The 27,944-nt window shown below is 38.1% G+C and overlaps 1 protein-coding gene across 1 annotated transcript in view; it reads right to left on the bottom strand.

Moving 5' to 3' along the window:
- The window catches only part of LOC306854322 (transcription factor Dp-2-like), a 43,239-nt gene that overhangs the window by 7,329 nt on the left and 7,966 nt on the right, over window positions 1–27,944 (bottom strand). Inside the window, exons 2-10 of the mRNA XM_079392230.1 lie at window positions 25,388–25,460; window positions 22,938–22,998; window positions 14,384–14,472; window positions 11,318–11,448; window positions 10,019–10,066; window positions 9,802–9,834; window positions 5,172–5,334; window positions 1,668–1,814; window positions 824–892 (exon numbers count right to left, since the gene is read on the bottom strand). Of these exons, the coding sequence (XP_079248356.1) occupies window positions 824–892; window positions 1,668–1,814; window positions 5,172–5,334; window positions 9,802–9,834; window positions 10,019–10,066; window positions 11,318–11,448; window positions 14,384–14,472; window positions 22,938–22,998; window positions 25,388–25,402 (756 nt within the window). The 5' untranslated portion in view covers window positions 25,403–25,460. The remainder of the gene's footprint in view (window positions 1–823; window positions 893–1,667; window positions 1,815–5,171; window positions 5,335–9,801; window positions 9,835–10,018; window positions 10,067–11,317; window positions 11,449–14,383; window positions 14,473–22,937; window positions 22,999–25,387; window positions 25,461–27,944) is intronic.

Below are 27,944 nucleotides of genomic sequence, written 5' to 3'. Positions count from 1 at the left end.
GCCATTAATTCATGGATAAGCACTTATTTACACTGCACACGCTGATCGCGGCATCAGCATTTATAAAACATCACAAAAATTTTCTGCAAATCTGTCATCTGTGAAATGCAGCTACTGTTAGTTATGTTTTAAGGACAGGACAAAACATCTGATAGATTGAAACAGATCTGCGCATTAGTGTGAATGCAGCCAATTAGAGCTGCCGCCGTCTATGATGTCACCAGTAATAATAAAAAGAGCCTTAATGCTGAGAAACAGAGAAAAATCCTTTACTGCGCCTGTCTGAAAACTTTCAGATACTGAAAGCACTTGCTTGTAATGCGTTTCTTTGTCCCTGTTTAAGCTATATTTTGTTAGTTTATAATTTTTAACATGCCATTGTTTTGATTTATTATTGATTTGTAATTATTAAAAAAAAATACTCATGATTATGTAAGTAATTTAATAAGATTCAGCATAAATTTGATATTCAATTTTGATATTCGCACTTAGTATTTTACACTGCGCATGGGCCTTATGAGTCCGTTCTTTGTTATGAATCAGTCAAAAAAGACTCATAAATCAATGGTCTCAACTGCGTAACGACACAAACACTTTTTTGACACTGAACAGAAAGTCATTACTTTCTTCATTCCCAACTAGAAATGAAACTGTGTCAAAATACTAAAATGAATGGATATATGAAAAGTTATATCTTCAAGAAGCAGAATCGCTACGTTTCTACAGATGATTCCCATGTGTAGTGCTGTTTGGAAGTTTTGCTGCAGGCCTGTCGTGAGAGAACAGACACACGCAGACAAACACAAACAGGTGTGCTACAAACCTGTAATATTAGCTCCTCTAGCTGGGCTCTCTTCTGTCGGATTCTTTCCAAACGCGTCTGTTTTTCCAGCTGAAAGATGGCCAGACACACAAATGAACAGCATTAGATGGTTTGGAGATGAGTTTTTCCTCGCCCTTCCTCTCCATCATCATCATCCTCTGTTTGATGTGACACTAACAGATGGTGTTCAAACACACACATTGTGCCCTCATTAACACTACACCTTCTGAAAGCAAGACTGACTACTATTAAAACATGTACTTGTGTCTCTAGTACATACAACCACACATATAGCTCACAAATACAAAAATCACTGGTCTAGTATTTTTAAGTAAATCTTACTTGATTTTCGTCAGTGAATATGTTTGCATGCATTACAAAACACTGAAAATTCAAATTAAATACATTTTACAGGTTTACATGCAAATCAATTAACTGACAACGGACATTAGCATTTAAATGAGATTTTGAAATGATCGGGCTTTTCCTTTTAAAGACGTCCAATAAAGACATTTACCTGCAAAGTAAAAATCCTACTGTAGATGTGTCGATTAGATTTAGCTTAAACCGACTTTTCCTCGATAAAAGCACATACAGTTAAGCACAGTCTGTGCATGAACTCAAACTAACCAGAATATTGGATTAACTGAGGTATATCAACATCTGGATATGCTTGTGTGAATCTGGATTCTTTAAGAGGAACCTGTCAAGCATGTCTTTTGTTTATTCATTGATTTGGAATATGTTCACTTTAAGTTGAATAAAAAACGTTTTGTTCTGTTAGCCCGGCCTGCTAAAAGGGATAAAAGGGAAGGTCATCTGTGTCAGTGAACTTGTCTTTCACCTCTAAGTTGCGGCACTCTTGGGCTGAGTTTGTGGGCAGGCCGATCCAGCGGATCTCCTTCTTCTCTTTAGAGATGATGTTCATGGCCATCAACACGTTGAGCGCGTCGTACACACGCCGCCGGATGTTCTTCTGGTCGTACACCTGCTGCAAGTGCAGACACACAGCCTCTGTTATTGTCACAAAGCACACAGAGGCGAGCGATCATCCGCCCCAATCCCCTGCGTCTGCGCTGGGGTCGCTTTTAATTACACCTTTTAGCATTCCACCAGGGGCGAGAGATTAAACTCCAGTCCAGGAAACATCAGGTGGACTGTCAGAACTAATAGCAGAAAATATTCACAACTAGCAGCGCTCACTCCAGGTAGAAGCAGTCCTTATGCAATGATCTAAGGCCAAGTCTCATTATAAAAGAGATATGATCTGAGATCAGCATTAAGTGTCTGTTTTGGGACACAGCCAGACGAGAGCTGGACATTGTGCAGCACTACAGGAAGTGTTCGACGTTCTTCATAAACCACAGACAGATAAATCACAGCTCATATTAACATGAGACGCTGCAGGAGGGACCTGGAGAACTTTAACATCTTTTACCGGCCCAGATTGGTTTTATTCTGCTGTGTAAACAGACACAGAGTAAGTGATGGTCATTTAGGTGAGGCTAGGGCTGTGTTCAGCAGTAAATCTCCATCACGTGCTTTCAAATGGAGCAGCATTTACTACACAGCCGTAGTTCACTGACAGGTTACACAAAAAAACAAAACAAAAAAAATTTGCAGATGATATTATTGCGCGGTTATGAAATCAAAGAAATCGTTCGCAATAATGAAAGCTGTTTGTGTAGCTTCTCAGAGAACTACGGCTCTGTGTAAAATGCTGCTCCATCTGAAAGCATGTGAAAATACCACATTTAATAACATGTTTTTACTCCAAACTAACGTCAGTCGAGTGTTGAAATAAATCCTTCTGCGAGATGATGTGGCTTCTTACACAGAATAAGGCACGCAACATTTCATAGTATTCTAAGCAGTGATGAAGGCATTGCATTATAAATATACTTTATAATAAAGAAAATTATAATAATAAAAATGATATATTGTCGTAGTCGTGTGTTTATTAGTCACGTTGAATCAATGAAAACCGATAAATCTGTTTATTCAGCAACTGCTATATGCATTTCCTGGGTTTCTTCTGTGGGGCGTATTTGGAGTTTGCACGCGAGAGCGCCCTCTGGCCTTCGGATGGACATTTACTACTGACCACACAACCGGGCTTCACTGAAAGATATGCATGGACCTATCGCAGCTTCTGCCTAATCACGATTGCAATTTCGATTTATCGTGCAGCCCTACTATATGCATATTTCATATCTGAAAGACCAGTCCAATGAAAGTCTGAGAAAATCAATAGCAAATGATACTCTAAGAAAGCATTATGACTTTTAAAAGCTCAGTGACTGGAGGCCGAGTTAAATGCGGGAGTCATGAACCTTAATTTTAGGGCTGGGTATTCAGTAGGGGTGGGAATCATTCGGTGCCTCACGATTCAATTCATATCGACTCTTGGGGTCACGATTCGATTAAAAATTGATTCGCAAATTTCTGATTTTTAATGACGATTTCAGCTCATTTTTGGTGCACACTGGACGTCAAACACACCAGTATTTTGATACAAACACACACCAGTCTGTAGTATGGGTTGTCCTGACTTAATAAATCAATAACTATTAACTTCCTAATAAATAAAAAATATCTTAGGCTTCCCATTAGGGATGTGCCCAAATCCGAATATCTTGTTCGGAAAGGAAATGGCATGTACTACGAAACTCCTAAAGGAATAAATACGAGGTGGTGAAAAAAATACAAATATGTCAATGCTTTCTCTTGCAATTATATCGCTGTAGTAATTATACTATATATAAACTGAGGCATCAGGGAGCTGTCATTAATATGCGGGGCATTGAAATCGCTTTTGAATGCACACTCGCTTTTTACTTTCACTTTCTTGAAATAATTTGATTCGATACCCATTTATTTGGATATATAGGCAATCAGGTACAGTACAAGTAAATCTCTCTCAACTAATACTGTAAACTCTACAATAACCCTGTCAGTTGGTACAATATGTGACCCGTGCTGGCAAAATGAGTAGTAATGCACCCAGGCTAATTTTGAGCTATGGGTGAAAAATGACGATTTTGGCCGAATTTGAGATTCACAAAACGAGTTCATTAAGCCCTCGTCTAGCGATCCCAGAGCTCCAAATAGTAATTAAACATCTAAAGTGAACTTTATTTGTAAGTTTTCTGAGAGGAGTACCTTTTCTCCGCTCGCTTCTTGCGCTGACCGACATCCAAAGCGCACACACAAAGACGACAGACGGCGCGCGGTCCTGATACACATATACACAGATTTACAGTAGGTTAAATATATTTAAATATTCACGCAATCAGTTATATCTTAAGTGAATGTTTGGGGAAAAACATTGGATGTGTAACATTCGATTATATCCGTGCATTACACTATGTCTTAACATAGGCCGTCTGTCTCAATGTGAATCAAACAACAAAATAAAAGAGGGAATCACTTGCTGCTTGATTGAACTGCTTTTGTAGGGGTTTTTTTTTTTGGGGGGGGGGGGGGGGGGGGGGGTGCATTCTTTCTATGACAGGACAGTATAGATATGACCGGAATTGAGTGGGAGAGAAGGGGGGTGGGAACGTGAACGGTCCCACAAGGTGGGATTCGATCTCGGGGCACCCGAAGTGCATCTGCACCATATATCGACACGCTGCCCACAAGAATATTGGCACCGACTTTGTAGTTTTAATAATCAAGTTATGTTTAATGAACACACTTAAGTGATTTTTACATTTTACTATTTGTTTTTCTTACTTGAATGCTTATGTTTAGATGTCAAATTTAACAAGTAGGTAATACACTTTGTTTCTTTGTTATATTTTTTGCATCGGTTCTCATTTATAACAAAGATAAAATAAAAATAGCTATATTGTGATTATTAATCAAGAAATGATTATTAGGAAAAGAAGTGGGGGGAAAGATGTAATGTTGCTGGGTGATTTTACTTGATTTAGTTTTTCTCCAAATTAACTTTGCTGACTCCATCGACTTCAAACAGGTGTAGCTCAGTTATTTTGCATCCGATGCCAACAAATCATACATCATTTTGAAAAATTTGCTCATTGTGACTCATTTGCCAGCACGTCACATATTATATTAAAATGGACATCATTTGAGAGCTGATACTGTGTTTCATTTATTAGTTTTGTTCATGCATCAAGTGAAAACAGCATAGACTGATTCTTGGGATTTAAGAATCAATATCGCTTCATCAAAATGAGAACCAATTAAAACCAAGAAATCCATATTTTCAACCTAGCCCTGTTAGGTTTAACACCGTCTCAAAGTATAATGAGCAACAGTAAAAACTGCAAGGGATCGCCCTTAAATTCACATCACGGTTGTGTTATTCTGTGGCACTCACCGAGTCGGCGGGCATCAGGCTGCTGGCGTGAGTGAATTCAGACACCAGCTCATCGGCCACCTCATTGTAGGACGTAGTGCCTTTCTTTTGTACCTTCTCACACACCTTCATGGAAAAGTGCCTCAGGCCTTTACCGTTCTTATCTGCCCTCTTCATTCTCTTACTGCAGAGACAGAGAAAGACAGAGTGAGAGTTTGCACATTTAATTTCTGGACAATACATGTAAAGGATAGCTTTTTCTTCATTACACAAAAAAAAAAGAAAATTTAAAAAAGAAAATGAAGAGAGTAAACATTAGTAACATTAAGATTTGTTGCATTATGTGCATTATTTTAATAGCAATGATCAAACCCCTTCGATTCTCACTACCGTAATGCAAAAACCCTCCAAAACGCATTACAGTAATGTGAAAAAACAAACTGTCAAAATGCATATTAATATAGTCTTGGTTGATTAATTTAATTTATGCTCATCTGATTTTTAATAAAAAAATTATGTATTGAAGCAAAAGTACTATATTATAGCAACGAGAATCACCACTATAAGAATAATGTGACAATGCAAAAAATCATAATAATAACAGGCTTCATTTTTAAATTTTAATGTAATATTCAGTTGATTTTTTTCTTTCAGATTTGGGGTGAAAAGTGAAAGAATGTCTTGCAATTTTAAAATATGCTCCCAAAAATTCCCAGCAGGCAAAATGTGTATTCCAAACACACATGTGGGAAAAAGATTAGTGGCCATCATAAACACATACTCCATGGGTTCTCATTTGTACACACCATATCCACTCTTATGATGGACTGTTGTTAAAGTGGTTTTGAGAAGCAGCAACCGAGCTCTGTTCTCTGTAACTGCAGAGAACGCGTTTGAGAGTAGCATGCATGGAGTAAGAGTGGACACACACTCCTTGTCCTCTACAAACAGCACATATGCATTGCACTTTTTCATCCTGTTTCAATTTGCACCCATCATTTCCATTTGTCATTTGTTGATTCTAGTGTGTGATCCTATATATACACACAAACACACACACATACACTCACTCACTATCTGGGAAAGATACACAGTATGTCTGGGGCTGTGAGGGTAGTCTGTGTATTTGTGCTCCCAGCACGCATGTGTGTTTTGTGTTTGACTGGATCTGTGGCCCGGGGTCGTGTCACTGTAGCTGCATTGCAGGATGTGTCAAGTTCAGGCGATAGAGGTGATAAACAAGCACGCACATGATGAGTGTGAGAGAGAAAGTGAGTGACTCAACGTGACGTCAACTCCGCCGCCACCACATGGATACAACCACACTCATTCACTCAATCCATTCATCCCTGTTACCAATAGGAATAAAGTCCAGAGAGATGGATGGTGCACGTGTTACAAGTAAAACAGAACATATGAGAAAGCACTAGACTCTAAAAACACAATAAACGCAGACTGGATTTGAAAAACAGACTGATTAGACAACTGGAGACATTTCAGAGTTTATGTGAGGGGTTAAGAGATAGAACTTTAAAAGTAATTGGATTATCACTCATAACCTCTGGAGAGAAATACTGCAGATGCTGAACAAGGATGAAACTTCCTAATGTGCATGTGTCCAAAGGCGCTGTGTGCATACGAAAGAGTTTGCATCAAAACCGAAGTATACTCTGGGCTTCACAGACACCAGCGAGTTACATAATCCATCTGTGACCGCAAGTTAGGGAACATCAACCTCCCCGTGCCGCACTTACTGAAATTACTCTGTTGTTACGCACGCGGCGATGCTGCGCCTGATGTTATACGCATGCGTGTAAACGCTTGTGAGAGATAAAACAAAGACATGGCTCAGGGTTCGTTGGTGTGCCAAGCCAAGCACACAAACCCGACCGGTCCGGAGGAGAATTCACTCATTCTCTTTCGCTCTCACACACACGCAGTATAAAAAATGCAACTGCACTGTGGGGTGAATTATGTAACTGGCGCTCAATGAAGGAGAGAGGTGCGGGGAAACAGGAGGAACAGGGGGAGAGAGGGGAGGGTGCAGCGGCGGCTGATTGGGGTTTCAGTCGTCAGGACAAATTACTTCCAGACCTCCAGCTCAACAAAATTCGCCCCTAATTGACTGAAAGTACTGCAGTGGTGTAAGAGGGACTCTCATGCAGCTCTGTGACGGAGAAGAGCGCACGCATTCACACACGCGAGCGGCTCTTGCATGTAACATACATGCAACACACACCGATTTCTGCTTAGCAACAGTGCAGAGATGTGATCCCCCCTGTGAAGAGTGTTTCAGCATCACAGAAATGCAGTCTCAGGACAGAGAAGAGAGAGGGAGGGCTGAAAAAGAGGAAGGAGGAGAGAGGGGGAGGGAGATTCATCTGACCTTTCGCAGGAGAAGACACATCTGCCAGAATGCAGCAAAAACAAGAAGAGGCTCAGGAGAGTCACGACGTGTGTCTGTGCTTGATTGCAAAGTAAAGCTCTTTATAATTTGTGTGGGGCTAAACAGGAAATAACTATATTAAAGCAGAATACAAAATTGCATGCATTTAGTCATTAAGGATGAAGTGTGTTTTCCACAGCATTAAGCACCACTGTAAAATGAATAACTGTTTTCAAACAGGTTTCCTGAACACTCCCCCTCGTCTGCTACTGGTCACATAAACAGATAGCCCCGCCCCAAACTCAAGTCATTGGTCAAGGCAATATTTTGGTCCGACCGCATCACAGAGCTCACGCTCAAAATTATTTTGGTGTAGAAGATACAATTTTAAAAATGTGTCATTTTTCAATCCGCAAAACAAAAAAAACATTGAAAATGTGATTTAGTTATTAACACTTATATTAAGTGAGTGTGTTTGAGAAACTAATAAATAAATAAATGCACGCTGGGCTATTTACACTTATCCATATGTTTTCTTTGATCGGACAGCTATCAGATCGAGAAAAGACTAGGTGCAAATGCCCTCTGAAACAGATTTGAGATGTAATCTGGTCACATAAACCACTTCAGGAGGTTTTTTGAGATGCACTCCTGACGCAACTGGACGCGTGTAAAGTGTGTGAGAGTGTGTTATACCGGCTGCCGGATGGCACAGTGCTATCACAGCACGCATCTCCACAGATAATGAAAATTAAAAATGAAAATCACTGTTCAGTGTCGCATCTTCAATCTGGGGAATCTTTGCATGTTCAATCCATAGTTATCTTCATTAAAAGTGAACGCTGTTGCGGTCTTTAATCTTGAAATCAGATGACAATAATCAAATGCAGGCGATTTGTTGCTTTCAGTGACATGAATTTAAAAATTTGCATATAGTGCAGGAACTGAAAAATTATATTTTAAAGAATGATGGCAACCAAACAGTTGACGGTAGCCATTGACTTCCATAGTATTTTTTTTTTCATACTATGTAAGTGAATGGCTACCGTAAACTGTTTGGTTGCCATCATTCTTCATATATCATCTTGTGTGTTTAACCACTGAAATAAAGCCATACAGGTTTGGAACAACTCGAGGGTGGGTAAATGATGACAGGATTTTCATTTTTGGGGTGAACTGTCACATTAACAGGAATTAATCATAAACATGTAAAAAAACTATATTTAGATAAAAATAATATTGATGATTTTGTATAGAAATATTAAAGGTGCCGTGCATAATATTAAAAGCTAGTGGCTGAAATGGCTACAGCAGTCCAAATTCAAAATATTAGAGAGAGTTGTTTCTCCCGCTCACACAGGTTGCCAGATTGAGGACACGCAACAGGTGCGAGCGCAATGGAGCGCAGCGACTTTAACATGTCTCCGGCTCACAGAGCTTTTTAGATGGATACTGGGGCTTTTTAGAATCTGTGATCTCTGAAGCGGTTCATTTGCTGGCTTCCATGACTGCAATGCACTGTTTTCCACCAACTGGCAACCCAGGGTGTCAAAATCCTATTGGTAAACTGGCAGTGGGCGGAGTCACACAGACCAAAGCAAAAACAGACATCCCATCACAGAACATATATTTCTAAGTAGAATAACTGGCTGTAGCTTGTTTGTTGGAGAAACATGTACCGTTTCCTAAATATCTGTAAACACATTATAGTATTTTCATGCATCAGAACAGTCAAAAAATGGCATGCAGCACCTTTAAGGACTCAGTGTTCAACAAGCTGAACAGAGAAGCACTACAGTAACACAATGTGTGATGAGAGGAACTAACACAGCACTGCACATGAACACTTGCAGAGAGCACAGCGTTCTCTGTGAAATGTAGCACTGACGACTGACATCAGAGTTTGTCAGAGAACCACTGCTGCTCCATTTCATCCTCAGCTCTAGTGGCCGAGTCGAGCACAGATCCGAACACAACATTAATCACGTTCAATTAAGACAGAAAAGCAGCTGAAGGAGTGTGTGTGTGTGTGAGAGAGTGTGTTAACAGAGAAACTCATTAGGGACACAGGAGCTCTGAAACACAACTGGGTTTGCAGCTGTGATCCTCCACCATCCTGCAGAACATCTGAGCCTCATAAATCCTAGTGAGACTACAGCCGCTCTCTCTCTCACACACACACACACACACACACACACACACACACACATCCATTGAAAGACATGTGGCTATTGATCTCAGCGTCCCCCAACTCAACTCATTTACCTGGACGAGGAATCACTCGAACACAGTCCATCCCTGCAAAACACACATTTTAATATTTCCACACATTCTGCTGAAACTCTTTTTTTCTAACCCTCTATAAATAAGTTTTTTTTTTTAAATACAAAATCATTTTAAATTTTTAAAAACATTATAAACATGATTTAAAAAATGTAAAACGCAGCTTAAAATAGATTTCAGTTTGAAAAGAGATACCCACCTGTCTGAGTAATAGGAATCAATGTAGTCATGTGTCCTTTTTTTGTTTCTATGAAGAAAAGGCCACAATGAGTCAACAAATACACAAGGTTTGCCAAAAATATCTGAATTTTATTCTGCATTAAATATCTATGGCTTTTATAATAAGGTTTAAATAAGTTTAAACATCAACAAGTCAATGTTGTTCCAAAACTCAAGCAGAAACAGCTTTCATTTTCAAACTTGCATCACTGTGAACAGAATCACGGAATCCATAAATATAGAATTTACAGTATAACGCGGAATGTAATAGAATTAAATTTTAAAGTAGGGCTGTACATCATGATTTGATTAATACAGACTATTGTCGGTGAATGGTAAACTGAAAAGACTGCTCTTTAAATATGAATTCTGTTTGTTCTTTCTCTGTGAGAATGAGCACTGAAGGTTTAGCTGCTATACATACATACACATAAATAAACAGAAAAATAAAAACCCGAAACGGGGAACACGGAATTTGAGAAAAAAATAAATGGTAATTTGGGGAAAAAAATTTAATGATCCCTACAGCCCTAAAAAATGTCATTTTAATTACACTTTTAATGATTTTTTTATTTTTTGTTAAATTTAAGTTTAATTATTTAAATTAATTATACGGGCTTTCTTGCTAAAATTTACTTTAATCATTAAAATGATATCCAGAAAAATTCAAATGAAAAAAAAAAAAAAGTAAAACATTTAGTGAGTGAGTGAGTGAAGTGACATTCAGCCAAGTATGGTGACCCATACTCGGAATTCGTGCTCTGCATTTAACCCATCCATAGTGCACACACACAGCAGTGAACACACACACACCCGGAGCAGTGGGCAGTCATTTATGCTGCAGCGCCCGGGGAGCAGTTGGGGGTTCGGTGCCTTGCTCAAGGGCACCTCAGTCGTGGTATTGAGGGTGGAGAGAGCGCTGGACATTCACTCCCCCCACCTACAATCCCTGCCGGCCGGAGACTCGAACCCACAACCTTTGGATTACAAGGCCAACTCTCTAACCATTAGGCCACAACTTCCCCTTTTTATAAGGCCCTAAAAATATATAAATTTAAACTTTTAAGAAATTGATGTTAAATTGTAATGATTTGAATTAATTAGACATGTTTTGCTTTTTACTAAAATTTACTTCAGTCATGAAAATGGAACACAGGAAATAAGGAATAGATAAGAATTGTTTCATGACTTCACATGAGGACAGCAGAGTGGCATCATGTAGGGGGCGTTTTCAAAGGTTAAAATCTCTGCGTGAAGCAGGTGTGTGTTCTTCTCTCACCCCGGGGTCCACTCGTCAGCCTCGGGAGGGTGCGCTTGAGTAACCATGGCCACAGGTGTTGTGTGCGGCGTAAACGGGCTGCCGATGAGGATACCTCCAGGATGAGACACTCTCTGCGGTGTGCTTAAAATCTGCAGAGAGAACAAACAGTGCAAGGTTATGCAAATTATAATTGAAGATTGTCTGAAGACAAGTTCAGGCCAGTAGAGAGCATCACTGTGCTTTATTGGGTTTGGCAGGCTGTTTTGGCAGTCACCCCCTGCTGGCAGATGCCGTAACTGCACCATTATGGGGGAAATAAACCTGTTTCTCCCCCCTAATTCAAAGATGGCAGCATCCAGGTTGTGCGCTTCCAGCAAGCGCCTGCCATTGAGATGAATGTGAACGCTAACAGATCGCTGTGCTTCAGGGGCTCCTGTTCTGGAGCACATGTAGACGAGCCGTGCTGCTGTACCAGGGCCTTCCTGAGTGCATTTCTATCCAGCAGCCTCTCTGCTAACCTGAATCTGTGTGCTGCAACCCCTGGGGAGAGCAAAAACGCCTCCTGCAGCCCAACCGCAGCAAGGGCATCCTCATCCATCAGTGCTGCCTCACAGATGATTTATCCTCCTGCTGCTCCTCAGGATGCAATGGGAACGGCACTCTCCATCATTTCTGCAGCGTGCAGTGCACAGCAGGCAATTTTTGTGGTTGAATGGAATGCATCGGATCATCTGCTATTTTTGTCAACATGTGCAGTACACAGCATACTGCACTGAATACTCTATCCCACAATGCAGTGAATAGTGAATAAGCAGCACAGCCACAATGTGTAACATTTATTAGTAATTCAACTTATTATTAGGAAAAAATCTAATTAAAAAATTCAAACATTTACATATAAAACTGTTTCTTTTATAATATAGGTAGGTATTATAATCCAGTAATTTGACATTAATTAAAATGTAATTAATTTAATTAAATAAAGCATGCAGTATAATGTGTTCACGTCATTGTTATTTTAGTATTATTTATATATTATTGTATAATTAATGACATTTCCACTTATTTTCAGTTTTCGGTTTTATTTTAGCTTAGGTTGTTATAACTTTCTTAAGTGCTTTTGTCATTTTTGTTATTATTTTATTAAATACTTCTATATAGCTTTATGTACAAACTGACAAAACACATTTCCACTGTGATGAATGAATGAGCAATTACAAGTATTTGATACATCAACTTTATTGAAATTAATGAAATTCATTGTTATTGTTATTATCATTATTATTATTTAAATGTTAATGTTTAATGTTGGGTTTTTTATTCAAATATTGCTTCCATTGTCCTCATTCATAAGTCACTTTGGATAAAAGCATCTGCTAAATGACTAAATGTAAATGAAACATTAGAATATTTAAGCATTAATTGCATTTAAATAGTTTAATTTATAATACGCTAACTGACAAATTAAAGCATGCAACATATCGGTGTTATTTTAGTATTTTATATATAGTATTAGTCTCATAATTTAGTAGTTTTATATGTTATATATAATATATTTATATATTATTATAGTATTTATTTTATTTTAAAATAGCTTTTACTTTTATATTTTCAATATAGCAATTTTATGGCTGTTTATAACTTTTTATAACTTTTTTTACATATATTTTAATATTAGTTTAATTCATTTTATTTAATTAAATGTTTTGATTTATTTTAGTCATTTTAGTAGCTTAACTTAGACTTATTTTAGTTGACTGTGCACTGAAGAAACAGTCCTCCTGCCATTTCTGAGACAAACGGTCTAAACTCACAGCATCGTGGGAGAGAGCAGCGGACACGTCGTGGCAGATTCTTGTGCACATTCTTGTACTTTTCTGTTAAGCTAGAATAGGATGAAATAGTTTAGCACTGAAAAGATGTATGCATTTACAAAGAAGATACTTCCTGACAGACGTTCTAGGTCTCCTCGGACTTCCTCCTCTTACAGCAATGTCCCATCTATTCTACATTCCTCTTTTGTTCAGCTATACTGACCCATAAACCCACGGCTCTCTCCACCCCCCTCTCGATCTCTGTTGTCTATGTACAGCAGACAAGCTCATGCAGTAAAGCCCGTCTATGAGTGTCAGGATTTCCCTGCCTACTACTGGATACAGCATGAACTGCAGCACAACTGTCCCATCTACAAACATAACATGTGCTCTTACGTTCCCTTAATATCTTCCTGTCCTAGTTTTTACAGCTTTGAATGATGGCAGAAAACTTGTGTAATGGACAAAATGCTCCATTAAATAAATGAACAGATACAACTTTTAATTTTGATAATGTATAAATCTTGAAATTAATAAGTATTTTCATTGCTAGTTCTAGTTAACTAATGTTAACAAATGGAGCATTATAAAGTGTTATCTTTTTATTTCTTTGTACATGATGTTGTTGTCATTTTGTGTTGCAATTATATCATAATATAGATTATATCATTTGCGAACATTGTGTTGGTTTTTGTGGCCATTACGCTTCCTAAAAACTATGCCATTAGTCCAGTTTCACATCTGCTCCTTGGGTTGTGAGTACAGCTTTATGACAACAATATTTTCATACAGTTTCTGATTCAAAACTAAATAGCAAAAATTACAACAAAATTGAGACGTCTGTTTGATTTCAGTGAATCATTTCTCTCAAATGGTGCATTTAAATAAATCGGTTCACTGATAAACATGTTTACTGAAGTATTTTAGATACATTTATGCTTTATACATAGACAAATATTGATGTTTATAAATAGTTTTCATATAGCATTTAAAAATAAACACTCATTGTGTTTTGCATACTAGTGGAAATCATTTGAAATCTTTCCAATCAAACATAAATGCTAATGAAATAAAATGTGATTAAACTGCATATGCACACAAAGTTTTCCCGACTGTTGCCAACGGTGAATATATCAAAAATGGTCACAAGAGTGACAAAGTAAGTAAATGAGGATCCCAGCAGCCTTAGTTGAATCTGTGTGTTTGGGACACTATGAAGGGCATGTTTGACGTGTGTTTAAGTGCACTGGTGTGTTTGTGGGACACTCACCATCTGGGCTCCTACATTGGAGTTGACCGTTCCTAGTGTGATCTTGGTGGCTGGGCTGTAGCTGGAAGACGTTACCAGGGAAATGTTGCCTGCAAACACAAACACAGTCAAGTTGATGTTCACAAATTGAGAGGAAAAACACATTTCACAGACCAGCAGAGGCTTGAATGGATTACAGAATTGACAGAATGGAAATGGTGACTGCTCACAAATGAGTTCTCTCAAGCAGATTAAGTTTTACAGCCTGTATGCAAAGCCTAAATGCCACTCACATGACTTTGATGTAGTGATGTAATGTTGCGCTTTTTCAGTGGATCATTGAAAAAAATAAAATCTGCAGATTCAGCAGCATCAGTCCGGAAGAGAAATGACTACTTACTGGTGAATCATGCTGGCCAATCTTTTAAAAGGCTAAAAACTGAGTAAATCACATTCTGATGAAGTTGAATGTTCTGCTTCTCAAACTCTCAGAACTGCAAACTTTTATGACGAGACGCATGTTTTCAAACTCTACGGGGCATGTTGTCACAAGCGAAACCTGTCATCAATCAGTCCATTACAGGCTTTGCAGTAAAAAGTAAAACAATTATGAAAGACAAAATAAATCAAACTGAACTGGTCTGAATTCACAGAAAATGCTTTTAAAACTGAACAGATTTGCCGTCAACTCATATCGTACAGTACTTCAAGTCCATTTCCTCTGCAGAACATGTGGGAGTGACTGATTTCCCTCTGTTTTTAGTCAGATTCAAAGAGAAATGGATGGCCTTAAAAACATATGTTGATTTAGATAATTAAGCTATCAAACTAAGTGGCATTTCATTTTAAAATAAACAGCATAAGGACACATTTCAAGCAAAACATTTCACAAAATGGTTTGTCAAACTTTAGTGGAACATGTTCATAGTTAATCCTGTAAAGTCTTTTTTTAATTATTATTTATTTATTTTTAATGGAAGAGCTTACTGAACCTAAGTTTTCAAATGTGTTTTTGTTGATTATCATTTGAAGCATCAGACTTTTATGGCTCATATATCATGACATAAGAGAATATGAAGATCAAACTCAGATTCATTCAGAGGCCCAGACTGAACAAATATCACATTTGATGCAGCTACTTACGTTTATATGGCGAAAAAGTAAGATGAAATTCTGATAGCTTGTAGTGAAAATAAATGACATTTTATAACAGCCCACTTACATAAAACACATAAATATATCTCCCAATAATATCTTAGTCTTAGTAAGATTATATTTTAGTGCTCAGTTTTATGATTGAAGCTCTGCAGTTTTTACCGTGGGGAGCAAAATAATGCAATGCAATACAATGATGATTGAAGGATGTACAAATAAACGTTTTTCAAAAGTCTGGTGATCATATTTGATACTCACATGATTTTTCAAAAAAGAAAAAGTCTGGATAATTAAGTAAACCCTTCAGTACAGTTAATTTTCATCTTGAAATATTACTAACAATATCAGTTATTCTTACATTGACTTTATAAAAATCAGTAAAGACTTCACAGCAAAAATACATGTGAATCATGACCTGAAAGTATGTAGCAGATTGAGTTCAAACAAAGTTTTTAACATGTTGATAATTTACAGTCCTTAGAAATGTGCATATCTAATATGATACAGCAGGTTTTCTGGTTTAAAGTGATTCTCTACACCTGCGGTTCCTCTAGGACTCCTGTGTGAACACATCCACTAAAATCACTGGTTAAATATCACTGCAAAGTCTCTAAAAAGAGCGTTTTCAGTGAGTTTTGAGAAAATATCTAGTGTCATTTATTTGCAGATGTCTCTTAATTTGATCCCTTGCAAAAACATCAAGAAATGTTTGAGTGTATCTGTAGTGTCAGTACTGTGTAACAGTGTTTATCAGCCATGAATGTCTCCTTCAGACCCCAGTAAGGGTCTGTTGTGTGTGGAATATGTGAGGGAAGCTTACAGTATGGTGATGGAGGCCAAGACACTAGAAACGCTTTCTTTGAATTCTGTGGTGTTTTCTGAATGGGAATGCAAATCATGTAAAGGTTGTGAAATATCAGATGCAAAACCATGCAAATGGGCTTCGCAATCACGCAACGGAGCGAACACACCCATTACTGTCTGAATGAGACAACGCATGCCAACGACTCCCACTCTACGCATGCCTGCGTCCCACACACACACCGTCCTGAACACGGTCAGATCACAGTACGTCTTTGTCTGTCTACAGCTGCAGTCGAGATGTCGTACTGTTTACACAATGTTCTATTGACTTTATACACCAACTACCAATACAGAGTAGATCTCATGCTTTTCATAAATTACAACAGCAGATGTGGTCATGATTCATTGAAATAAATGAAATGTGGTTATGATTGCCTCTCTAAAAGAGCGCGCTACTGAAAGTGACCAATCATAGCATTCCACACATTATCAGCTACTACATGCAGATGCTATTAGACACTTGAGTGCATGACACCCAGATACATCTTTCTATCTGATCTACTGATTATCCATCAGTGGTTTTTTTGCTTTAAAACTCTCAAATTTCATTCAAGACAGAAGAATCAAAGCTGTTTGGCATCAGTGCCGTTAAACCTGGTGCAACACATGCATCCTCCGCCACATGTGCGCACACACACACACACACACACATTACATTTAAAGTCGGTCTGAAACAGAAATTATGATCGTCTTTTCACAGGACGGGACTTGATTTTGTTTATCAGGAATTGACTGTTGTTTCCTAATTGTGATTGTTTCGTGTGGGTGTCAGACTCAGGAGGGAAATGACTGAAACTCCTCTGGCTGTTAGAAAGCTTTATTGTTCTGCCCTCACGTTAATGAACAAGTCATCAGAAAAGCATTGTCTATTTCATATTGAAAGGTAACAAAGTGTCAGAGTAGTTTGAATGAATCCTCACAATCTGCTCCAGATGGTGAGCGTACAGCAGCAGGACTGGCTGCAGTCTGAAGGGGTTTTGTGCGAGGCCTCAGCGCAGGAATGCCTCAGTGCCACACGCTCTTTACAGCAACAATAAGCAAAGCCACATTAGAATACAGCTGAGCAGCAGCCTGGGACACACACACACATATATTGAGCCAATGCAAGTGCATAACGGAAGACATCAAAAAGAAAACACTGCTATACATGGGCCGAGACAAGAGGAGGAAAACGCACAGTTACTTCCTGGGGCAGCCCTAACAGACTCCAGCGCTCGCTCAAAACCACATCAGTGCCTGAGAAACATCAGAGCGACTCTCACCAACGACCAAACACAACAACACAGCTCTGCGGCGACAAAAACACTCGCTTGAACACATATCTGGAACCACATTACACTCTTAAAAATAAAGGTTTGGGCTACATTTCAGCAAACAGCTCTTAAAAGGAAAGGTTTTTTTCCTAATTTGAAGAGCATTTTAATCAGGAAACGTTTTGCACACTTTAGAATGTTTAGGGCATTTGAAAGGTTCCACCGATGTTAAAGGTTCTTTATGGAACCATCCATGCCAAAAACCTTGATTTTTAAGAGTGTGGAAAGCAATAACAAGTTTCTTTAAAAAAACAAATAGGCCTCTTTATAAAACTATTTGAAAAGTTATGAAATTATACAAAGTTTGAACCTTCCTCTTTACCTGTTTGTTTATGAAGCGGCACGACAAGCACCTCCATACTTCACCTTTAACTATTCCCTTCCTAATAAAAAGTTCAAGTTCTAGTCCCGCACACAGGGTTGTCCGCTTCACCCCTCCCCCTGAACACAGAGCCGTGGAGGAACTTCCACAGGGACCCAGAGCGAGAGAGAGAGAGAGAGAGAGAGAGAGTGTTTCTCTCGGCATGCCGCGACACACGTGCAGCCTTCCCAGCTGCTCCGACACAATCCCTGAATGCCTGCAACAAAGAGAGCGGCAGGACAGAAAAAAAGCAGGGGTGCAGGATTTACCTGAAGAGGAGTGGAGAGCATGTTTCGAAGGCAGGCTGGGACCTGGTGCTCCTCTCTCTCTCTCTGTGTCCCTTTTGTTACCATTCAGTGGAAACTTGAGAGGCTGGCCAGGCATTGCAGAACGAGCGCAGAGGGAGTCCACGCGGCTCGGACTTTCACCCGTGCCGAGTGGGAAACGCGCTGAATGAAAGTGTGTGCACTCCTGCTGCAGGACTTCCTCTCTCCGTCTGCGCAACAGACGCCGGCTTTCTCACAGCTCCGGCGGGCCGCTCAGAGCAGGCGGGCGATTGCTCTGGCCTGGACTGATCTGAGAGCAGTGGAAAGCCCCAGAGAGCAGGAGAACTGAATAGATGTGTGGCTGCACAATGGAGCGGCCTGAACACATGTTGTCACGCTGAGCTCGCGCCATAAGACCGGCATGACTAGCAGCACTGATGGAAAGCACAACTGGATATGTGCACGAGTTTTATTTGGCACCCGAGTGCCATTGGAAACTCACAACTGGACGATTGCCAGTGACAATTAAAAAGTGTTCAATCATACACGGACTTCAAAAAACGTTAAACTAACTGTTGTCTTCATCCACTCCTACAAAAACGTTTTGTACAGTAACATCAGCTTTATTAACCCTCTGAGCCCGACAAACGCGAATACGCGTTTTGGGGCAGATTTTCCTGATAAGGCAGAAGAGAGCTTGAATTACTCTGCCATGTTTGATCGTTCAGATAAGAGCAATACACCATTCGAATCTGTAAGGGGTCTTCTTTTATTTGTATTCACTCATAATAACAACTAAACTTTGTGCTTTTGAAGAATAAAGAAAACAAACAGCGTGCGCTCTCGGTCTTCTCCGTCTCCGCGATCCGTTTTCAGAAATGCGTCACTAAAATGAAGTGTAACTCAGCGAATACTCAACACAGACACATGAGAGTTATCTCTATATGAAGCTTGAAGTGTCTTCTTTGAAATGAAGTAAGTCATATCGAAAACAAATATTCTGTGATGAAGTAATCTGTATGAAACCAACACGATGTCCAGTCTGTCCCGTCTAACTCATTATTTTTAATGAGATCCCGCCCCCTCGCGTTCACATGCAAATAACCACGTGACCCGCGCGCGCGGAGCATAAACAAAGCGTCAGACTGTGTCAGTGAGGAGTTCATCGCTGCTATACTGTTACTTTCGGGAGAAGACGCGCTGAGTAAAGGCTGGATTTCCCTCAAAATCGATCTGATGAGTAAGTAATGTTTATTTTATTTTCTGCATTAGTTAACGTGTTATTGTGACATAAACTTGAACACATTACTAGTTGGGTTGTTCCCAAACTACAACACGATAAATGCTACGCATCTAAGAATGTTTAGACCATGTTTATTATTAATAATCTGTTCACAAATATATTTTAATAACGTGCTAAACGATAACAATTAGTTCTCAGATATAAAATATATGTTTTATAGTACGAAGTATATCCTTTTATAGTACAGAGTCTATGACTGCAGAATCATATCTTTTATACTATAAAATCATACATGATGTTCAGGATGACTATAATTCCTGACAAAAATGTTTGAAATCCAGTAAAACATTGTGAATATGATGGGCAATTCATTTTATTTAAATTTCTTACGGCGCGAGTATAAAACAATAAAAGTAATATGAGAGTACATTGTAACATGATGAATGCTACGAGTCTAAGTATGTTTAGAACATGTTTATGATTAATAGCCTACACTGTTCAAAAATAGATTTTAATAACGTGCTAAACAATAATAATTAGTTTCTCAGATATAAAATGTTTTTTTTACGATAATACAAAGCATGAATGAGTCTATGACTACAAAACACACACACATATATATATATATATACATATATATATATATATATATATATATATATATATATATATATATATATATATATATATATAGATGCTCCTGATATAAACATGCTCACAAATGTTTTTTCTCTTTTTTTGGTTGTTTGTATTTTATTGAATCAGACACCTGCACCACAGATGAATCCTGCTGACTTTCAGTCTCTTCCAACTGTTTTCCTCTGAGAGCGCTGCACTAACATCAGAAGAAATCCATGGAAAGTAGCAGAAACACTTAAATAACACGTAAATATCAGGTATGATTTATTTGCTTCACTTGTTGAACAGAATCTGTTGCAGGAACGAGTCAAAGTCTGTTCACATCTCGGTGGTTAGATCAGTGCACAATAATGTGTCTTTGACCTTCATTATGTATGTTTTGATTATACTGCGTTGTAAATAAAATACAAATCATTTAAAAAACCCATTTTTTCAGTCTCCTCACACTCTCTTACCTGCCTCAGTCACAGTCACACTGATGGGCCATTAGCACCTTTAGGGGAGGGCCCTTTGTCTCTCAGGTGAGAACCACTTAATATTCAAGCCCATTACCACTCCCTCGCATATTGGATTTCGAACACAAAACATGTCTTTAAAAATTTAAATCAATGTATTGTTTTCTGTGAGCAAATAAACAAGATGATTTTCACATAATTGTGAAGTAAATATTCTAGCCTACAAGATCTGGTTCTCAAAAGTCTTGTAAACAATTGTTCTGTATGTGTTTTATGGTCTTATTTGAGTGACTTCAAAATGTTAGTTTTTCACTAACCACGCATAAACGTTGTTTTCTCAAAAACACAATCATGTACATAAATGCTGCTAACATAACATTGTAGCCCAGTTTGTGCTGTTTACAGTGTTATTAGACTTTAGCCATTTATATTTTTATAAGCAACTGAAAAAAGCACAAATGTCAGGGCATGTCGAATGTTCTCCAGGTCCCCAAAACACCCTCAGGGCCCAGAGGGTTAATGGGCAGCTTAAGCGTACCATATTTTCCGGCAATTAAGTCACACCTGAACATAAAAGTCACACAGGGAAAAAATAAACGATCCAAAACGGACATAAAAGCTTCATAAAAATGAATCATGTCATTTAATCCAAGTCTTATGAAGAGATACAATCCCTTTATATGATGAGCAAATTTATTTTAGGCTTTTATTTACACAATACATAAAGTTTTTTGCATGCATCATGTGCTACAACAAACCTCATTGGTTCGTGTGCATGTGCTGTGAGCTTCTTTACTGTGTGTGTGTGTGTGTGTGTGTGTGTGTGTGTGTGTGTGTCCTTGTTTTTATATCCGGGTGGGGACTTACAAGTTCAGACTTGTAGTTCGGACCAAAAAAAGCAAACTATACATTTTGTCCCAGATGGCTTAGCATTCACACTGGCATTTTTGACAGTGAATCTAAAGATACTGAACCTAAAGGCATAGTGATGCACTTACAACCTGATCGGTCGGGTTGAATGACATATTTCATGACAGAACTTACCGAACACACCAAACAATAAGTCTGTTCGCCTTAAAGCAGACCGATCGGTTTATGACACCAAAGCACCCATTCACTGATCGGGCCGCAGCTTTAAGTCGAATACACCTAATGCCGTCTGCTGGACTAAGCGCGCTCATTGTTGCGTGTACGTATGATTTTATTTTCACCACCTGCAAACTCACTAAAAGCTCATAAAAGGCACTTTAGCTCCTAACGTTTGCCCTCTGCTCATTGTGTTTTGGTTACACCGCTCATTCCACGTCATTAAATCATATCGCATAGTGTCACATCTTGTCATTACATCCTGTTTTTGGTTCGTATAAAAGCATTTGGTCCGTGTTGTGCTCATATTTCATTCGAACCACACCAGAGTTTGTTTGGAAGTCTTGTTTGGTGCACACCAGGGTTCGGATGACAGCGTTCACACATACTAAACACATACATACCAACCGCACTAACAGAGCAATCGCACCAGAGTTTGTTTTAATCGAACCAAACATGACAAGTGTGAACACACCCTTAAATCTGAATACATAATCGAACTTATAACTTATAAATCATACAGAACGATTTTTTTGAGAATGTAAAATGCATGTTAATGACAGGTAGATATAATTATATGATGCATGCAAAAGAAACCAACAGCATTCTCAGAGGGTTTGATTCATACGTTGACAGTTCTTGTTGATTATATGATGCAATGAGCAGTTGAGCACTGATGCAATTCATATTGAAGACAATACATTTTTTATGCATTCATTGAAAGGTAAGATGAATCTTGGGATGGGTATGGAGCTATAAAACATATTTTAGGAATCACTGTTAATTTTCTGCCATGTTATAATGAAACCTACGACACCAGAAAGAGTTCGAGTCTCAGTCAGTCACGTAATGTCTGTGTGTCTGTGTGTGTGTGTGTGTGGTGCAATTAGACGAGTAATTATTTCTTGAATGTTTATTGTTCAGACCCCTCCTTTTCACTTTGAACGTAGCGATTTCAAGGTAGGTAGTACATAAAAGTTTACTGCCTGCCAGTAACTGCCAGTAATTTCTTTTACAGCCAAACTGAAAAATTAATGCAAAATAGTTTACTCTGAATGAACCTGCACTTGCAGAACCGGCCCTTGTACGAAGATAATTCATTAACTTAGGTCTATTCATTTCTGAACTTACGCTTCACACAAATTTGTCTGCAAATAAATACATATTACAGAGTAACAAAGAGTTATTTTTACCTTTGGAGAGGTTATGGTTCAGAAAGGCCTTCAGGTCTCCACACAGAGCCGCTGCGCCAATCTGAGTGGAGAAGAAAGTAGGAAAATTTATTTAATTATATTCGACCACAAAATGTCAAACCTAGCAAATTATCCTAAAGAAAGACAGCACATTTTTAAGCAAAACAAAAACAAGAGATACGATTTGTATCGGGCATTTGCAAATATTTTGCTCATGGTACTGAATTGATACTTTACATCCTTGTATATTATTTATTCATATTTTTTAAATGCTTTGCTTGCTTGCTTGACAAAATGACAAACTGATGTGGTTAGATGAAGTTTTTCAAATTACAAACTTGCATCCAAACATATATCTAAAGAATCCAACATTTTTCACATTATTTGTTTTCATTCCTTTTATAATTTGCACATTTTTTTCTGAAGTGTCAGTACTGAACATTAGAGGGAAAAAAACTCCAAGCTCCACCATGTACTGTAGCATAACTTTAACTTTGACCTGGCTAAAAGCAAAACTGAGAAATGATTTCCTCACCATGGACTTGGCTGTTAAATCACCATTGAAACACTCGGAGGGCTACATCAAATCAGCAGCGTTAGCCAGTGAAAGACTGCCTAAATCTATAGAATGAAAGGCTTTAAACGGACGAGCAAAGAGATGTCGGTGGAGTTTACAGAGACATCTATTCACAGGGGTCGGAGGTCGTGGAGCGTGTCACCATGATTTAATCAACAGGACATCACAGACGCATTTAAACTGAATGAGAAATGTTAGGCAGAGGCTCCCAGTAAGCAGTAGATAAAAGGGTGTAACAATTCCATCTAAAAATTCAATGAGTTTCTGGAATATTTTGTGAAGGTAAGTTTAAATCTAAAGCTGAAATTTCTGCACGTTTAAAAAAAAAAAATACAACTTCATGTTGTGTCAATCATGTTTACACACTGCCTCCGAAACGTTCGCCCGTCGTAAAAAAAAAAAATTTCAGAAGATTTTCAGCGTTTTTGCATCCGTAGCAAGCATTTTGATAGGAAAGCATGACGAAAAAAAAAAAAAAAACTATTTCGGACTCCGTGTGCAAGGACCTTAAGACCTGATAAACTGTTACAGCACCTCACATCTTCATGTCATTACATTTAGTTTAACAGAAGCAGTTCCTCTCAATAGCAGGACTCTAGACTGTTACCGGTGCGAGTAAACTGTTAACATTACGGCAAACGGGCTAAAAGTGGAACGAAAACCACCAAGTGATTTAAACTATTTTAAAGCCAGATGATCCAGCACTGTCAATCTCAACAAACTGACATGGAAAAAAAAAAAATCACCAACATTTACAAATGTACAGTATTTACTTTAGTAACCCTAAACTGTAACCGTGGTATTGTGGCAGAAATGTGGCATATTCATATGAAATGTTATCAGTAATTTAATTTACTTACAGTATCCTTTGTTATTAAGCTATAGCAGGTTTTTTGCATTATTGTTTATCCTAAATGTAGGGCTGGCCCCGTAACATACCTCCTTGCTATTTTTCTGATATATTCAAGGTCATTACTTTTGCTGGTCCTTTGCGGCAATATTGATGCATGAGCAAACTTGTGCAGAATAGATTGTACATTAAAGATTCAGTGTATATTTAAGTATTTAAATGAATTAAAGTAATATAAACGTGTGACTAATGGCTTAAAAGAATGACTACTAGTCAACTAGAAAAATCCTTAGCCCTAACTAAATGTGGGGATCATTGGGTACAATGATCATTTTCATTTTAATACGAGTCCTAACTCCTGAGACAGTCAGAATATTTACATTTTGCCCTATAAAAGATGTGGCTTAGTTTTAAACAGATGTTACTGTTTTTAATAAAAAATAAATGTACGCTTGCATCTCACCTCAAGCTACTGTCAAATGTGCAATTCAAAGAGACAAAACATTATCAATATTTCATTAATCATTATTAAATTATTTGGTGCCATCAATCAGGTGCATGTGTGGAGTTTGGCAGCACCAGTGCCACTGCTGTCAAATGTTAGTCTGGAGCCCAGTAATAGCATTATGATGTTCACAAAAAAAGTTTTACATCAGTAACAGAGCAGAATTCAGCAGCGCAAACACTCCTAAAAATAAAGCTTCTTAATTGTTCCACAAAGGACCTTTTCCATCAATGGAACCATTTCATTCCACAAAAGGATCTTTAGATTATTCAAATGTTCTTCACACTAAGAAACAAATGGTTCTTTTAAGAACTGTTCACTGAAACTGGTTCTCCTACGGCATCGCTGTGAAAACCCCCTTCTGGAAGTGAAGGCCCACTTTCAAAAGAGCTCTTTCACTCTTGTTTTGTCAACAGTGGTTTTAACATGTTGACACTTGAATCGTAACAGACTTGACAAAGACCTGAAGTCCCTTTAATTGCATAAGTTGGTGTTGACACATTACCAAAAACACTCACTGTGTTGGCCATCATACTGAAGATGAAGGGCTCTTTCTGGTCAGATCCCCTCACGCTCAGAGCTGCACGGCCCCTGTAGACACAGACACACACACACACACACACACACACACACGAACGATCAGGTATGCAGTGCACTGTAGCAAAAACACACATTTAGCCTGTCCTTGTCACAATGAGGAGAGGAAAGCTCTGGATGAGGATGATGGAGATACACTGATGAGCAGATGACAAAGACACAGTGAGAGAGGATTCACACAGCAGGTAACCTCCAAACTTGTGTGTGTGTGTGTGAGAGAGATTTCTTTCTACTCTTCTACTAATCAATGAATCTAATCTGTCTATTACACAAACATAAAACAAACGTAAAACAGCAGACAGAAAACACATACTGTCTGAGTAGATGTACATTTTATGAGGAGCAAACTTTGTGACTGTTAATAAAGTGTGTTTTGTATAGAATGAATGTGTGTTGTTTGAATGAAATCTGGACGTACTACATCCGCCGTGTTAACATGTGCTGTCCACTGCATCACTTCACTGCCAACTCATCTCCCATGGCCTCATGGGATACTAAAGTGTCCATCAGATGCAGTACTACGGTGGAAGTAGTAGGACATCCAAGTACATTTGACTTTTTATGATGAACTCTACTTATTTCACAAACTGTTTTTTGCCTACTGGATCCAGGACATGAGTTTACAAAAGCAGGTTTGCTTGGACATTTATAGGTCTCTATGAAATTAGTTTATTTTTCTTCGCAAATCCCATTAAACTTTTTCTTGTATTTTTTTTTCTGGATTCCATTTCAATGGTTTAATTAAATGTAAATAATAACAATACAAATTTGAATTATATTTTTTAATAAATAGTATATGTATATATATATATATATATATATATATATATATATATATATATATATATATATATATATATATATATATATATATATATATATGTATATATATATATATATATATATATATATATATATATATATATATATATACATATACATATATTATTTATTGTTTTTTTTTCTTACAATATGAAATTCTTACAATAATAGGGCCCAACGAGTGACTGATTTCCCTCAGTTTTCAGTCAGATTCAAAGAGAAATGGGTGGCCCCCACATTTTAAAATGTAATCAAATGAAAATGCAACTATTACATTTATTTTTCAGCAAATAAAGTGCTGCACAATAGAGAGGTTAACTCCTAAAATAAAAAAGGAAGAAAAATTGTGATATTCCTTATAAATGTAATATTAATAATTGTATTATTATTATTATTACTACTTTTATATTTTTGTTTGTTTATTTATTACTTTATTTCTGCTGTACAACAGTAACATATTTCCACAATAATTTCTTTAAGATCAAACAAACGTTTCTTTTGGCAGGTTATTGTGAAGACCTCTGAGTTTCTGTGCGTATCTGCACTAGTTTTATCAAATGAAACGCCAGTGAAGTGACTCTCAGAGCAGCTCTGGAGATGAAGTTCATTAGATCTGTCCCCATACAGTGAGAGGGCAGACTCTGAAAACATGAGTAAAGTCAAGTAAAGCAAAGAAATTTTCGTATGCGTTTTTCCTTATTCCCCATCCTTTCCTATCAAAATGCATGCTTTATTTTTTTACGAGCGAAAATTTTGGACGAAAGTGCAGTGAAATAAGTGCAGTCGCCGCTCAAACACACAGAGACACACCTCAGTCCTCAAGGGGGTTCATCAAATGGATGCGTTATTACTGGATCAGCTGGCTATAAGCGTCCTGGTAATTTAACTTCAGGAAGATTCAAACTACTTCTCTCTATCAATACAGATGTAGCATCTTTTGTATCCATCGTATTTTCTCACTAACACGACCCCTTAAAAACTGTGCTTAAAGAAAGTTCAGTTTCCCACATTATTACAACATTGTGGTAGCAATAATGTGCACTCAGCTACTAGAATGCTCCAATACTTACTTGTGTAGTCTTATTGCACTGCAATGTTATACCAACATACTGGAAGCATAACACTCAAGTTTTTTTACAAGGAACTTTATACACTACAGTGTGTAAATGAAAGCAGTGCAGTTGCCAAAGTAAACCTCTTCATCACTAACCACAGATTCCGACCCTATTTAGACACAGCATAATATATGACTTACACAACTGCGACAAATGTTTACGTAAACACATTGGTGAAAGTAAAGCAATGTATGCGAGTGAGCAAAGGTCTCTCCACAGATTGTAGGTCAACCGCTGAGAAGGCACTTTGATATTGTTATCATGCTACATACGCTCAGTGGTCAGCTTTATGCAAAGCAAGCATGGTTTCCGTGCAAAACAATAAATATAGCTCATGGATGTCTCCATGAAGTTCCTTTAAGTCGAGTCCAATAAGTATGCTAATGCCGGCGCCCATATGATCCGCGTGTGTCTTTGTGGCCGGTTTGGGAGAGGCGAAGAGCAGACAGCTGGTAAGCCTGGCTGTGGTGGAGGGGGTGAGGCAGCACGGACCGTGCAGATCAATAGACGAGGGGGGGTGGATCTAGCCCTGCCGCCCACC

This window comes from Barbus barbus, assembly GCF_936440315.1.
Source record: "Barbus barbus genome assembly, chromosome: 34".
In the NCBI taxonomy this organism is placed as follows: Eukaryota; Metazoa; Chordata; class Actinopteri; order Cypriniformes; family Cyprinidae; genus Barbus; species Barbus barbus.
This window is presented reverse-complemented; position numbering and strand designations above follow the sequence as displayed.